The following is a 12,194-nucleotide window of genomic DNA, read 5'->3' as shown; positions in this document are numbered from 1 at the left end:
CACGACCTTAATATAATGATCTGAGCAGATGTTAAACCAGCTGAGCCACGTGGCACCCCCACAAAGAGATTTTTAAAGATAATTTCATGCAAATGGTTTCCAAGTAAGAACAGGGTTTGGGGGATGCTCAGTTGGGACTCTGACCTCACAATACCTTCCCTCAATATTATAGAAAGAAAATAAGCAGAATTGGTTTTTATTTTAATCTTCCTACATGCCTTCTTTCCCAGTAGAAAGCACTGGTTGCCATACTGGCGTGAGTGACCTAATGGGTGTTCACAGGACCTAGAACCAGTTCACTGTTGCTCTCTTCTGCAAACAGGAGCCTTGTTAGCCATAAGTCCCTGGTTTATCCATCTTGTCAGTTGAATGAATGTTTTTTCCCACCACTCTCACCACTGTCTTACCTATGAAGAGCTTTTAGAAATGATAAACTATGCAGCAAATATAGTAATCAGTCATTAAGTTCTTGAACAAATTAGTCCTGTTTCAGTTGCCTTGGGCTTTTAAATCTTGCTTCCCTTCTTTCAATAGTTCTTCAATGTTAATTTTGACCCAGTAAGGCATATTTCAAGTCCAATAGAATTGTATTTGTTCTGTCCAGGAAGGAACTTGATCTTCCTTCTGATGAAAGATTGCAGTTCAGTTAAATAATTAGACAATTTAAATGAATCAATACGCCAGTTGTTAACTGAATTGTTTCAGGTCATGTTCAGTTTTTTGGTATGTGGATGCAGTCTAAAACATGTCATATAGGGGCACCTAGGTGGCTCAGTTGGTTGAGTGTCTGCCTTCGGCTCAGGTCATGATCTCAGGGTCCTGGAATCAAGTCCCACATTGGGCTGCCTGCTTAGTGGGCAGCCTGCTTTTCCCTCATCCTCTCCCTGACTTGTGCTCTCTCACTCTTGTCAAATAAAAAAAATAAATCTTAAAAAAAAAAAAAAGTCATATGAAAAGATATCTAGAAGAAGTTTTAACCTTTTTTTTTTTTTAAAGATTTTATTTATTTATTTGACAGAGAAAGATCACAAGCAGGCAGAGAGGCAGGCAGAGAGAGAGGAGGAAGCAGGCTCCCCGCTGAGCAGAGAGCCCGATACGGGGCTCGATCCCAGGACCCTGGGATCATGACCCAAGCCGAAGGCAGCGGCTTAACCCACTGAGCCACCCAGGCGCCCCAGTTTTAACCTTTTTTAAAGTTATAAAATGAAATAAAAAATTAAATGATGGTCTGAAGTTGAAAAGCCAGGCAGATGCTTCTCACTTCTTTGGCGCATGTGCATATACTCTGATGGAGTATTTTAAATTTCAGTGAAATAATTTCATTCACAATATTCTGAATGAGAGCATTATCTTTTTAATAATGATTTTTGTGAGAATCTAAGTATTTTCAAATTGGATTTGGAGGCTAGATTTTTCCCTTTGGGCACACACCCCCCATTTCATCAGTGTTTCAGGTACTAACGTCGCTGTTTTATTTTATCTAATAATCACTCTGTGCCAAAAATACTTTGAAATACTTTACAAATGTTAACCCATGTAATCTTCGTAACAGTCCAGTGAGGTAGATATTATTATCCCTGCTTTACAGATGCAGACACCGAGGTCCTATGAGACTTAGTCATTTGTCCCCACGTCACAGCTGATGAGTGGCTGAGCTGGCCTTTAGGGCTCTGGAGTTCTTGCTTTTTACCACCATATCCTCTTCAGGCTTAGGGGCCTAAAGTATATTCCTTTTTTATTTTTTTAAAGATTTTTATTTATTTATTTGACAGACAGAGATCACAAGTAGGCAGAGAGACAGGCAGAGAGAGAGAGGAAGGGAAGCAGGCTCCCCACTGAGCAGAGAGCCTGACGCAGGGCTCGAGTCCATGACCCTGGGATCATGACCTGAGCCGAAGTAGGGGCCTATATTCTAAAACATGGGCAAGCCTATTATTAAAAGGGATTTGTTAAATAATTTTACATGATTTTGAGCAAATTCCATAGGAATTTTATTGCTTGAGACTAGAAAGGAAAGTGTGAATCATGTTACTTCTATCTCATACTTTTTATATTTGATTTGCTTAGAAACTCAGATTATATTATTATTTTTTTAAGCATCTCAGAGAGTTCATTTTATTATGATTTCCATAGTGACCTCAAACACCCAGTAGACACACTATTAGGTAAGCTACAAGACTGAGCAAAAAGGAGTCAATTCCCACTATATCTTAAAATTGCAAGCATATTGGTCTTGTAGAACCAATGAATGGAGACTCGATGAAATAATCATTTTTGTCATTATCAAGTATCGGGTGAACTTTGATGCACTTTTTAATTGAATTTAAATATTCAGTTGTTAGAGTGCCTATCCTACACAAGATATCTTGCTAAGTGCAGTAAGAATATGAAGAAGAACAGGACATGGGCTAATCTCAGAGAACCTAGTACCTTGTGGAAGGACAAGAGACACCAGAACCAACAGAGGCATGTGGCATGATGGGATTTGCCTGAAACTGGCTTGGCCTTGAGTTGATGATTGTTGAAACTGAGTGATGGGTAGGGAGCCATGGGGCTCATCATCTCTCCTCCACTTTTACATATATTCGAAATTTTCCACAATAAAAAAAAAAAAAAAATAAGTGCCTGGCAGACGAAAGTGTTCAGATACTGGAATCCAAAGGGTGAGATTAATTTTGCTTGGGGCAGGGATGGGTTGCCAGGAAGATCGCATGTAAGAGGGAGAATCTGAAGAATTCGTACGGTTCCCATACGCAAGAGGGATCCTGTCTTCTGAAGCTCAGCACCGTAAGGAAAGGAAGGGAGACATAGCTGGGGCTGAGGAGGATAGAGCCTGGGGAAGAAATGGGACCTAAGCAGCTCCTCGAAATTAACTCACTCCATTTCTTCTTCATAGCCTGCTGTGCTGCTTGCTTTCCTTCCCTGCCCTTGATCCATTGTAGATGCATGCAATTTAGCTCTCAAGTCTGGGGGAGATAGCTGCTGAGTTAGAAAACTACTTTCCCCAAAATTCATGCATGCAATTTTGTGCTATTTATTGTTGACGATCAGTAGAACTTTGTGTAGTCAGATGAAAATGTGCCTTAGATGTTGGATCTTTAGATATCTTTTTTTATACAGTAAAATCCCACTGACCACTATATATGAGTTACTTACCATTGTTCAAAATGTTTCACACACACTCCTTCTGAGAACATACCAGTTTGAGGGCTCAGAGCACAAAAGACATCTGAGAGAGGCTCCGTCCACATTTGATGAGGGTGACTTACACAGCTTTGGACAGCATTTTTCTTTCACAGATATTTAGGGTAAAGCCATCATGAAAAATAGGTTCATTTTCAAGTCATAAGAAAATAGGCATAATAGTTAAAAGTGTAAGTAAAAATACTTAACAGTTCTTTGAAATTGCATGTTTCAGAGTGTTTTGCAAACAACATGCTTCACTGAACAACACTCATAATGGTAAGTCTCTAAAATTTACTACTATGGGTTTAAAGAAAGGTATACATTTAGGTAAGACATGGAATATCCTGATTTGATTTACTGGCCTCCCTGACTTAAATATAAATTTTTGAGTTAAATTTTTATATATTTACAAAATTGCCACTTTCTTTGTACAGTGTGCAGTATAATGGACTAATTTTTCTTCTTTGCAAACTAGACCGACTCCCAGGAAATTCTCTGGCTGGAATCGTCCCTCCTCTCTACAATCAGAGGGCCAAACGAGGACGTGGTAAAAACCTTTGACTTTTGTGACTTCTTCTCTTCTAAAAGAATATCAGAATTTCCAGTACCTAAAATTGATAAATTGCTGCATATTCCCTAAAATTCCCTAAGAATACATGGTTAGCATTTCAGTTATAATTAAGGAAAACTGGGCCCTGGCTAACTGGAGTTACGGAATGTACATTCACTCATGAATGGCCTCTGTGTGCTGCGTGAATAGCAGTGTCTCACCAGCACTAAATCTGGAATGCTTACTGTGGGCCACAGACAGGACCTCTTTGGAAAAGGCTTAGTTCTGTGTCATGCCAACTGCATTTTTTAGTGGTAAACAATACTCTCTAAACACTATTGTTACCCTCATTTTTCAGTCAGTACACTTTTATCAGAAATTATTATAAAAAATATAGCTTCAATCAGTGTTTACTGATAGGGAAAGGTAACAATAATGTAGTTTTATTTAATTTTTTTTTTAAGAGAGTATACATGAGCTGGAAGGGAGGGGCAGAGGGGGCAGAGAATCTCAAGCAGGCGCTACACTCGTCGTGAAGCCGGACACAGGGCTCAGTCTCATGATCCAAGCCAAGAGTCAAGATGCTCAACTGACTGAGCTACGCAGGTGCCCCAGTATTTTAAATTTTTTTGTTTTTTTTTTTTTATTTGACAGAGAGAGATCACAAGTATGCAGAGAGGCAGGCAGAGAGAGAGAGAGAGGAGGAAGCAGGCTCCCTGCTGAGCAGAGAGCCCGATGCGGGACTCGATCCCAGGACCCTGAGATCATGACCTGAGCCGAAGGCAGCGGCTTAACCCACTGAGCCACCCAGGCGCCCTTTAAATTTAAAATCTAAAAAAAATTTTTAATCGTTTTTTTAAAAGCAGATTATAACACAGTTATGAATCCTCTCCCCAGAAGAAACTCAGTTTCATTTGAATACTTATAAAATTTCCTGTAAAAACATACCTACTACTATATTTTGTTTTCACTCAGACATCCTTCCTTATCTGTACAAATGGATCTACCTCATTTTTGAAAGGCGCATAATACCCCATTGTGTTATTCAGTTGTGTAGCTGAATTACAACTGAACTAGTCTCTGCATGATGGACACTGAGGTTATTGCTGTTTTTGTTTCTATCACACTGAATAGTGTCGCTAGCATTTTTCTCATCTTTGTGCCTTTATGCAGCTGTGGCATTTGGAAAACTTGGTGTAGATTGCTGGGTCAAAAAGTATAAACAATGAAACCGTGATAACTGGCTAATTCGCCAAAGAGGTCACCCCACTGTACGCAATTATTCCAATCCTTGCAAACGTTATATATTAAACGCCTTCATCTTTGTCAGTTTGATAGGTAGAAAATTATTATTTTGCATATCTTTATTTATGAGTAAAATTGAGTGTATTCCCCTTTTGATCAATGTATCTGTTTTCCTGTGACACAGTCTGTTTTTCTATTTAATGAACTCTTCCTAGAGGGTTCCCCATTTGCCTATTTTTCTACTCGTCTTTTTTATATTGATTTATAAGATTTTTATATTGAAAATTGGTGCTTTATCATAAGTGTTGCAAACATTTAGTCTAAGTTTGTTGTATCTTTTGACTTTATAATAACTTTTAGCATAGAAGAGTTTTCTATTTTACATAGTCAAGCATCAGTCTTTTCCTCTATGGATTCTGGTTTCTACATGATTTATATTTTCAACTGATTTTTTAGGAGTGAAAAGAAAAAGAGGAAGGAAGAAACGTCTCCCAACAGACATTCATGTACAGGTAATTTGACTTCATTTTACTATAGCTTTCAGTTTCTTCACACAGTTTCTTCCTTATTTTAAACATTCACATATCCGGTAAAATTGTAACTGAACCATAATGAGATGAATATAAAGCTGGATGTGTTGGGTATCCCACCACATGACCTTCAGGAGGCGATAGTCCATGGCTCCGATAACACATGCACCACACATCAGTGAATGTGTCAGAGCCCGCGGTGTGCTTACGGCCTTCAGAGGGGCAGAGCTGCAGTAAAGCATCCTTACCCAACCAAGTATCATTCAGCTGCGTGATGCACATTTTGACCTAATCTGTAATTTTCATAGTTTTCCGTATTACTGTTTTGTGCAAAGTGAATGAGATGTTTTGGGGATTGGAGACCACTTTTTAAACATATACTCATATAAGCTAAATTAAAAGAGCCAGCAACCTTCACCTCTTACTGTTTATACAAGAGGAGTTTGCCATGCCTCTTGATGTTTTGCTACACAAAAATGATTTTATGTTTACATGTAAACTACCAACGAATATGGGGCATGATTTTCACCACAGGCATATCATTGAATTGTCTGTAACAAAAGACTGGTTTTCATGTTACACAGTATTAAATGTCAACAATAAATCAGTGTAATCTTGATTTTTCTCTCCCTCTAGCCACCGGAAACATTGACATTAGATCGATTCATAAAACAAATGAAGGAGGAGGATGGCAGACACACAGGTTTGCTATAAATTTTGCATCAAATATGACCTACAGTACTTACAAACATAACTCATTTATTTCAAAGCTGGTATCCCACTTAATTCGTCTAGACTTATAGTAATCATAAGAATAGAAACCTTTTATCGTAACTATCCACTCTATCATAGCCGCAGCTCAAAGTAACTGAGATGGGGATGGTCCACTGTTCTTTGCTATTAAGAAAGGATATACTTCCTGGTCTAGAAGCCAGGGTTACCTGAGCTCAGAATCCAGGCCCCTGCTACCTCTTGTACTGTGACCCCAGAAAGGGGGTCCAGGAAGCTGAAGCCACTCCCTGTCTTTTTCTGTCAGGGAAACAGACATTCTATAATGACACACAGTAACTGTGACAGAAAAAAATGATGGGAGCTACTATCTCAAAAATATGAAGCTAAATTTTAGAAAATCCTCTTGATTCAGATAATTAGGCTAAGCAGAGAAGTTTTTATTTTCACTTTTTTTTTTTTTAATTTTTTTTTTTATTTTTTTTTTAAAGATTTTATTTATTTATTTGACAGACAGAGATCACAAGTAGACAGAGAGGCAGGCAGAGAGAGAGAGAGAGGGAAGCAGGCTCCCTGCTGAGCAGAGAGCCCGATGCGGGACTCGATCCCAGGACCCTGAGATCATGACCTGAGCCGAAGGCAGCGGCTTAACCCACTGAGCCACCCAGGCGCCCCTATTTTCACTTTTTGTAACACTGTTTCAGTGAGGAAAACATGAGGTATGACGAAGTCACAGTAGAAGATAAAGGTGCTGAGATGCCTGGCTGGCTCGGTCGGTTAAGCAGCAGCCTTTAGCTCAGGTCATGATGCTGGGGTTCTGGGATGGAGTCTTGCACTGGGCTCCTTGCTCAGCAGGGAGCCTGCTTCTCACTCTGCTTGTGCTCTCTCTGACAAATAAAATTTTTAAAAAGATAAATGTGCTGTATTTATGATCCTACTGACTGTGCTTATCCAGCACCAGGCAAGGTCTGAAGAAATGACCATAAAGGGATTTATGAGAGCTGCCCAAAGATCATTTCCTCCTAAAATGTTTTTCTTATTCTTAGATGCAACTGTGAAGATTGACTTTCTTAAGAAATGTAAGCAAGTGGGGCTTCTTAATGATTTATTTGAAGAAATAGTAGACAAACTTCATTTGATTCAGGAAAGACTCCTGTGTGACACTGCTTCTGATTCAGGTACCGAAATAGCCACATTTCTACGTGCAGAGACTTCTTCAAACCTACTTATAAAACAGACCAAACCAAAAGTACACATTTTCTTTCTATGCAATTTCTTTTATCTCATTCTTTAATACAGTTCACTGTTCCAGATCTCTAGTCTTCTGTGTACCAACAGGATGTGGGTAATTCACAAACTCATCAATTCAGGAAACAGCAGGGTGGTGCCCGGCAAGCTGTGCTGGGTTTTGCAGATGCGCATAGCTGAGAGTAACCACTGACAGCTTGTGGACACTCAGAAACACAGGCAGTCACACATCTGCCCCCTTACCGCTTGTTGCTAACATCTGAGAATAGCATCATATTACAGTTTTTGATTTGACTCAGATTCTGTTCCTTATGTCTTTTTTTGATAATGTCTACTCAAAGCTTATAGAAGAAAAGAATGTTTTGTCTGATATCTCATTTAGTTAACGTGACCTTTCAGAAGGAGCTCTTTGGGAAGCCAAAGTTCCATTTGTATATGCAGGTATATAGCCGCTTAGCTTTCTTAGACCCTACAGTGAAAGCTTAAAAACCATGATAAATGCAGTTATTTTACAAGGAAAAACTTGACAGTCTATACTGTAGGCACCAATGTAAGGTATATAATTATTTGAAAAGGATTATTTTCTATAGGACAAAACTAAAAAGTGAAATTAAAAGCAAACATCCAAAAATTTAATCATTACATTCTTTCATTCATTTCCTCTTTACCAGAGACTAAGTACTTCTCAAACATGATCCCCTCAGAATCCCTGGTGGGCTTGTTAACACACGTGAGCGGGCCTCTCCCTGCAGCTTCTGAGGCGGTAGCAGAGCCACCTCTGCATGTGCATTTCCACCATGTCCCTGGGGAGGACGGTACAGTGCTGGACTGTTCTGTGTACTTCCTTTACCGGGGGTTAGTTTGTAAGGGGTTTCTGCCTACATCCGTTACTGAAATTAAAACTGAAAATGTTTTTCTCCCTATAGACTATGAAGAAATTGGGACTTCACTTTTTGACTGTAAATTGTTTGAAGACACATTTGTCAATTTTCAAGCAGGTAGGTGAATTTTAACCCAGCAGCATAATTTATATATACTGAAGTAATATAATACTATTCAGGTGATAAAAATCATTTTAGAAGAACGTTCATCATTTTACTAAATGAAAAAAGCCCACCACATAGCAATAGGAGCCCACACACCCACGGAAAATATACCCAAATGGGAACAGTAGTTAGGGGTAGGTGGCTGGACAGTGCTGCATTAGATTTTCCACATTCGTATATGCAATACCTTAGTCATCAGAAAAGACTCAATTATTTGTTTCTACACTTTTAAATAATTGCAAAATGGGAGGTCGTTGGGCCCCAGGTTCAGGACTCAGCAGGACCTGGGGAGGTGGCAAGGCCGTGACCACACTGCTGCTTGACGCCTCCTCCCTTGATTTGATGTGTACAAATTTTAGTTCTCCCAACATTAATCTTCAGTCTAACTGCGGGAAGGAGGGTTGCAATTCACTGATTCTAAGGACGAGCAAGAAAAAACCAGTTGAGACATTTTTGAAAAAGAAGCAAGCCTGGTGGGGGCAAGGACTTAAGTGGTTGATATTTTATAGAAAGGTTTTGTTGAAATCATATTGTACACCTGAAACTAATAGGACACTTTATGTAATAATACTTCAACCATTCAATGAGTAGGTCCTCCCACCTTTAAGATGCTTTCAAAACCAGCTAAATTTCCACTTACAGATGAATATGATCTGACTTCTCTATCAAGCCTCCACAGCTGGACAGGCTGTGCACTGCACATCCTGGCCGGAGTGGGACACAGAACTGAGTGTGAACAGCTCCCCCGAAAGCTGCACAACCACAGCGTCCTACTCTCCATTCAGATTTTGTATTGCATTTATAATCAGCCTATCCTTTAACAGTCTCTTGAGAACGTCTGCTCACTGCTAATTTAAGTACCCACATATTTTTTAAAAGCAGCCTTTAAGCTCCAAGGTTGGTTCAACATCGACAAATCAGCGTGATACAATACATTAATAAAAGAAATAACAAAAACCATTATGATATTCGCAATAGATGCTGAAAAAGCATTTGACAAAGTACAGCATCCTGTCTTGATCAAAACTCTTTACAGTGTAGGGTTAGAGGGTACATACCTCAATATCATCAAAGCCATCTATGAAAAACCCACAGTGAATATAATTATCAATGGGGAAAAACTGAGAGCTTCTCCTCTAAGGTCAGGAGCACAGCAGGATTGCCCACCATCACCACTGCTATTCAATATAGTACTAGAGTCCTAGCCTCAGCAATCAGACAACAAAAAGAAATAAAAGGCACCCAGACTGGCAAAGAAGTCAAACCCTCACTCTTTGCAGATGATATGATATGTTATGTGGAAAACCCAAAAGACTCCACTCCAAATCTGCTAGAACTCATACAGGAGTTCAGATAAGTATCAGGATATAAAATCAACGCACAGAAATCAGTTGCATTTCTATATACCAACAACAAGACAGAAGAAGGAGAAATTAAGGAGTTGATCCCATTTACAATGGCACCCAAAACCATACGACACCTAGGAATAAATCTAACCAAAGAGGCAAGCATATGTACTCAGAAAACTATAAAGAAATTGAGGAAGACACAAAGAACTGGAAAAACATTCCATGCTCGTGGATTGGAAGAACAAATACTGTGAAAATATCTATGCTCCCTAGAGCAATTTGCACATTTAATGTAATCCCTATCAAAATACTATCAACTTTTTTCAAAGGAATGGAACAAATAATCCTAAAATTTATATGGAACCAGAAAAGATCCCAAATAGCCAGAAGAATGTTGAAAAAGAAAAAGCTGGTGGCATCACAATTCCAGACTTCAAGCTCTATTACAAAGCTGTCATCATCAAGACAGCATGGTACTGGCACAAAAACAGACACATAGATCAATGGAACAGAATAGAGAACCCAGAAATGGACCCTCAACTCTATGGTCAACTAATCTTCAACAAAGCAGGAAAGAATGTCCAATGGGAAAAAGTATCTTTAAAAAATGGTATTGGGAAAACTGGACAGCCACATGCAGAAGAATGAAACTGAACCATTTCCTTATACCACACACAAAAATAGACTCAAAATGTATGAAAGACCTCAATGTGAGACAGGAATCCCATCAGAATCCTTGAGGAGAACACAGGCAGCGACCTCTTCAACCCCAGTTGCAGCAACTTCTTCCTAGAAACATCACCAAAGGCAAGGGAAGCAAGGGCAAATATAAATCATTGGGACTTCATCAAAATAACAAGCTTCTGCACAGCAAGGAAAGTCAACAAAACCAAAAGACAACCAACAGAATAGGAGAAGATATTTGCAAATAACATATCAGATAAAGGGCTAGTGTCCAAAATCTATAAAGCGGGGGTATAGCTCAGGGGTAGAGCATTTGACTGCAAAATCTATAAAGAACTTATCAAACTCAACACCCAAAGAACAAATAATCCAATCAAGAAATGGGCAGAGGACATGAACAGACATTTTTGCAAAGAAGACATCCAGATGGCTAACAGACACATGAAAAAGTGCTCAGTATCACTTGGCATCAGGAAAATAAAAATCAAACCACAGTGAGATACCACCTCACACCAGTCAGAATGGCTAAAATTAACGACAAATCAGGAAATGACGGATGTTGGAGAGGATGCAGAGAAGGGGGAATCCTCTTACACTGTTGGTGGGAATGCAAGCTGGTACAGCCACTCTGGAAAACAGCATGGAGGTTCCTCAAGAAGTTGAAAATAGAGCTATCCTGTGACCCAGCAATAGCACTACTGCGTATTTACCCTAAAGATACAAATGCAGTGAACTAAAGGGGCATGTGCACTTGAATGTTTATAGCAGCAATGTCCACAATAGCCAAACTATGGAAAGAGCCTAGATGTCCATCAACAGATGAGTGAATAAAGATGTGGTGTATATATAAAATGGAATACTGAGCAGTCATCAAAAAAAAAGAAATCTTCCATTTGCAACAATGTGGATGGAGCTAGAGGGTATTATGCTTAGCGAAATAAGTCAATCAGAGAAAGACAATTACCATATGCTCTCTCTGATAGGAGCAATTTGAGAGGCAGGGTGGGGGATTGTGGGGGGAAGGGAGGGGGAAAAAAAATAAGATGGCACCAGGGAGGGAAACAAACTGGAAGAGACACTTAATCTCAGGAAACAAACTGGGTGAGAGGGATAGGGTGGCTAGGTGATGGACATTGGGGAGGTTAAGTGCTATGGTGAGTGCTATGAATTGTGTAAGCCTGATAATTCACAGACCTGTACCCCTGAAACAAATAATACATTATATGTTTAAAAAAAAAAAAAAGAAAAAAAGCAACCTTTAAAATCTTTTTCTAAAAAGCCTTATTTTGAAGGGGACTTTCATCTCTGTTACTTTTCTTTCACATATACACGTTTCCACTACATGTATGGGTTAGTTGGGAGGATATACGTTACAGTGTAGTACTTGGGGGGAGTGGGACACCAGGAGGAGACACTATTTGGAATTGCATTAGAACCAACTTTTAAAAGACCTAACTTGACATCCGTACTGATACAGACTCTCTTACTTAGTTTAATGTTGCTCAGTTCTAACATTCCAGACAGTTAACTACAGGTATTCTAAAGAAAGCTTATATGTGTGTTTTGTTATTCTTCAGCCTTGAAGTTTTCAAAAAATGACACTGTCACTGAGTAATACTCTTATTTA

The 12,194-nt window shown here is 39.2% G+C and overlaps 1 protein-coding gene across 1 annotated transcript in view; it reads left to right on the top strand.

The window, feature by feature from the left end:
• Nucleotides 1–12,194, top strand: part of LOC309849217 (histone-lysine N-methyltransferase SETDB2-like) — a 93,351-nt gene that overhangs the window by 79,823 nt on the left and 1,334 nt on the right. Inside the window, exons 17-22 of the mRNA XM_082701521.1 lie at nucleotides 3,419–3,462; nucleotides 3,662–3,733; nucleotides 5,438–5,493; nucleotides 6,148–6,214; nucleotides 7,287–7,418; nucleotides 8,415–8,486. Of these exons, the coding sequence (XP_082557647.1) occupies nucleotides 3,419–3,462; nucleotides 3,662–3,733; nucleotides 5,438–5,493; nucleotides 6,148–6,214; nucleotides 7,287–7,418; nucleotides 8,415–8,486 (443 nt within the window). The remainder of the gene's footprint in view (nucleotides 1–3,418; nucleotides 3,463–3,661; nucleotides 3,734–5,437; nucleotides 5,494–6,147; nucleotides 6,215–7,286; nucleotides 7,419–8,414; nucleotides 8,487–12,194) is intronic.

This window comes from Mustela nivalis (assembly GCF_964662115.1).
Source record: "Mustela nivalis genome assembly, chromosome: 15".
Classification (NCBI taxonomy): Eukaryota; Metazoa; Chordata; class Mammalia; order Carnivora; family Mustelidae; genus Mustela; species Mustela nivalis.
The sequence above is the reverse complement of the archived record's forward strand: the minus strand, read 5'-3'. Positions and strand labels throughout refer to the sequence as shown.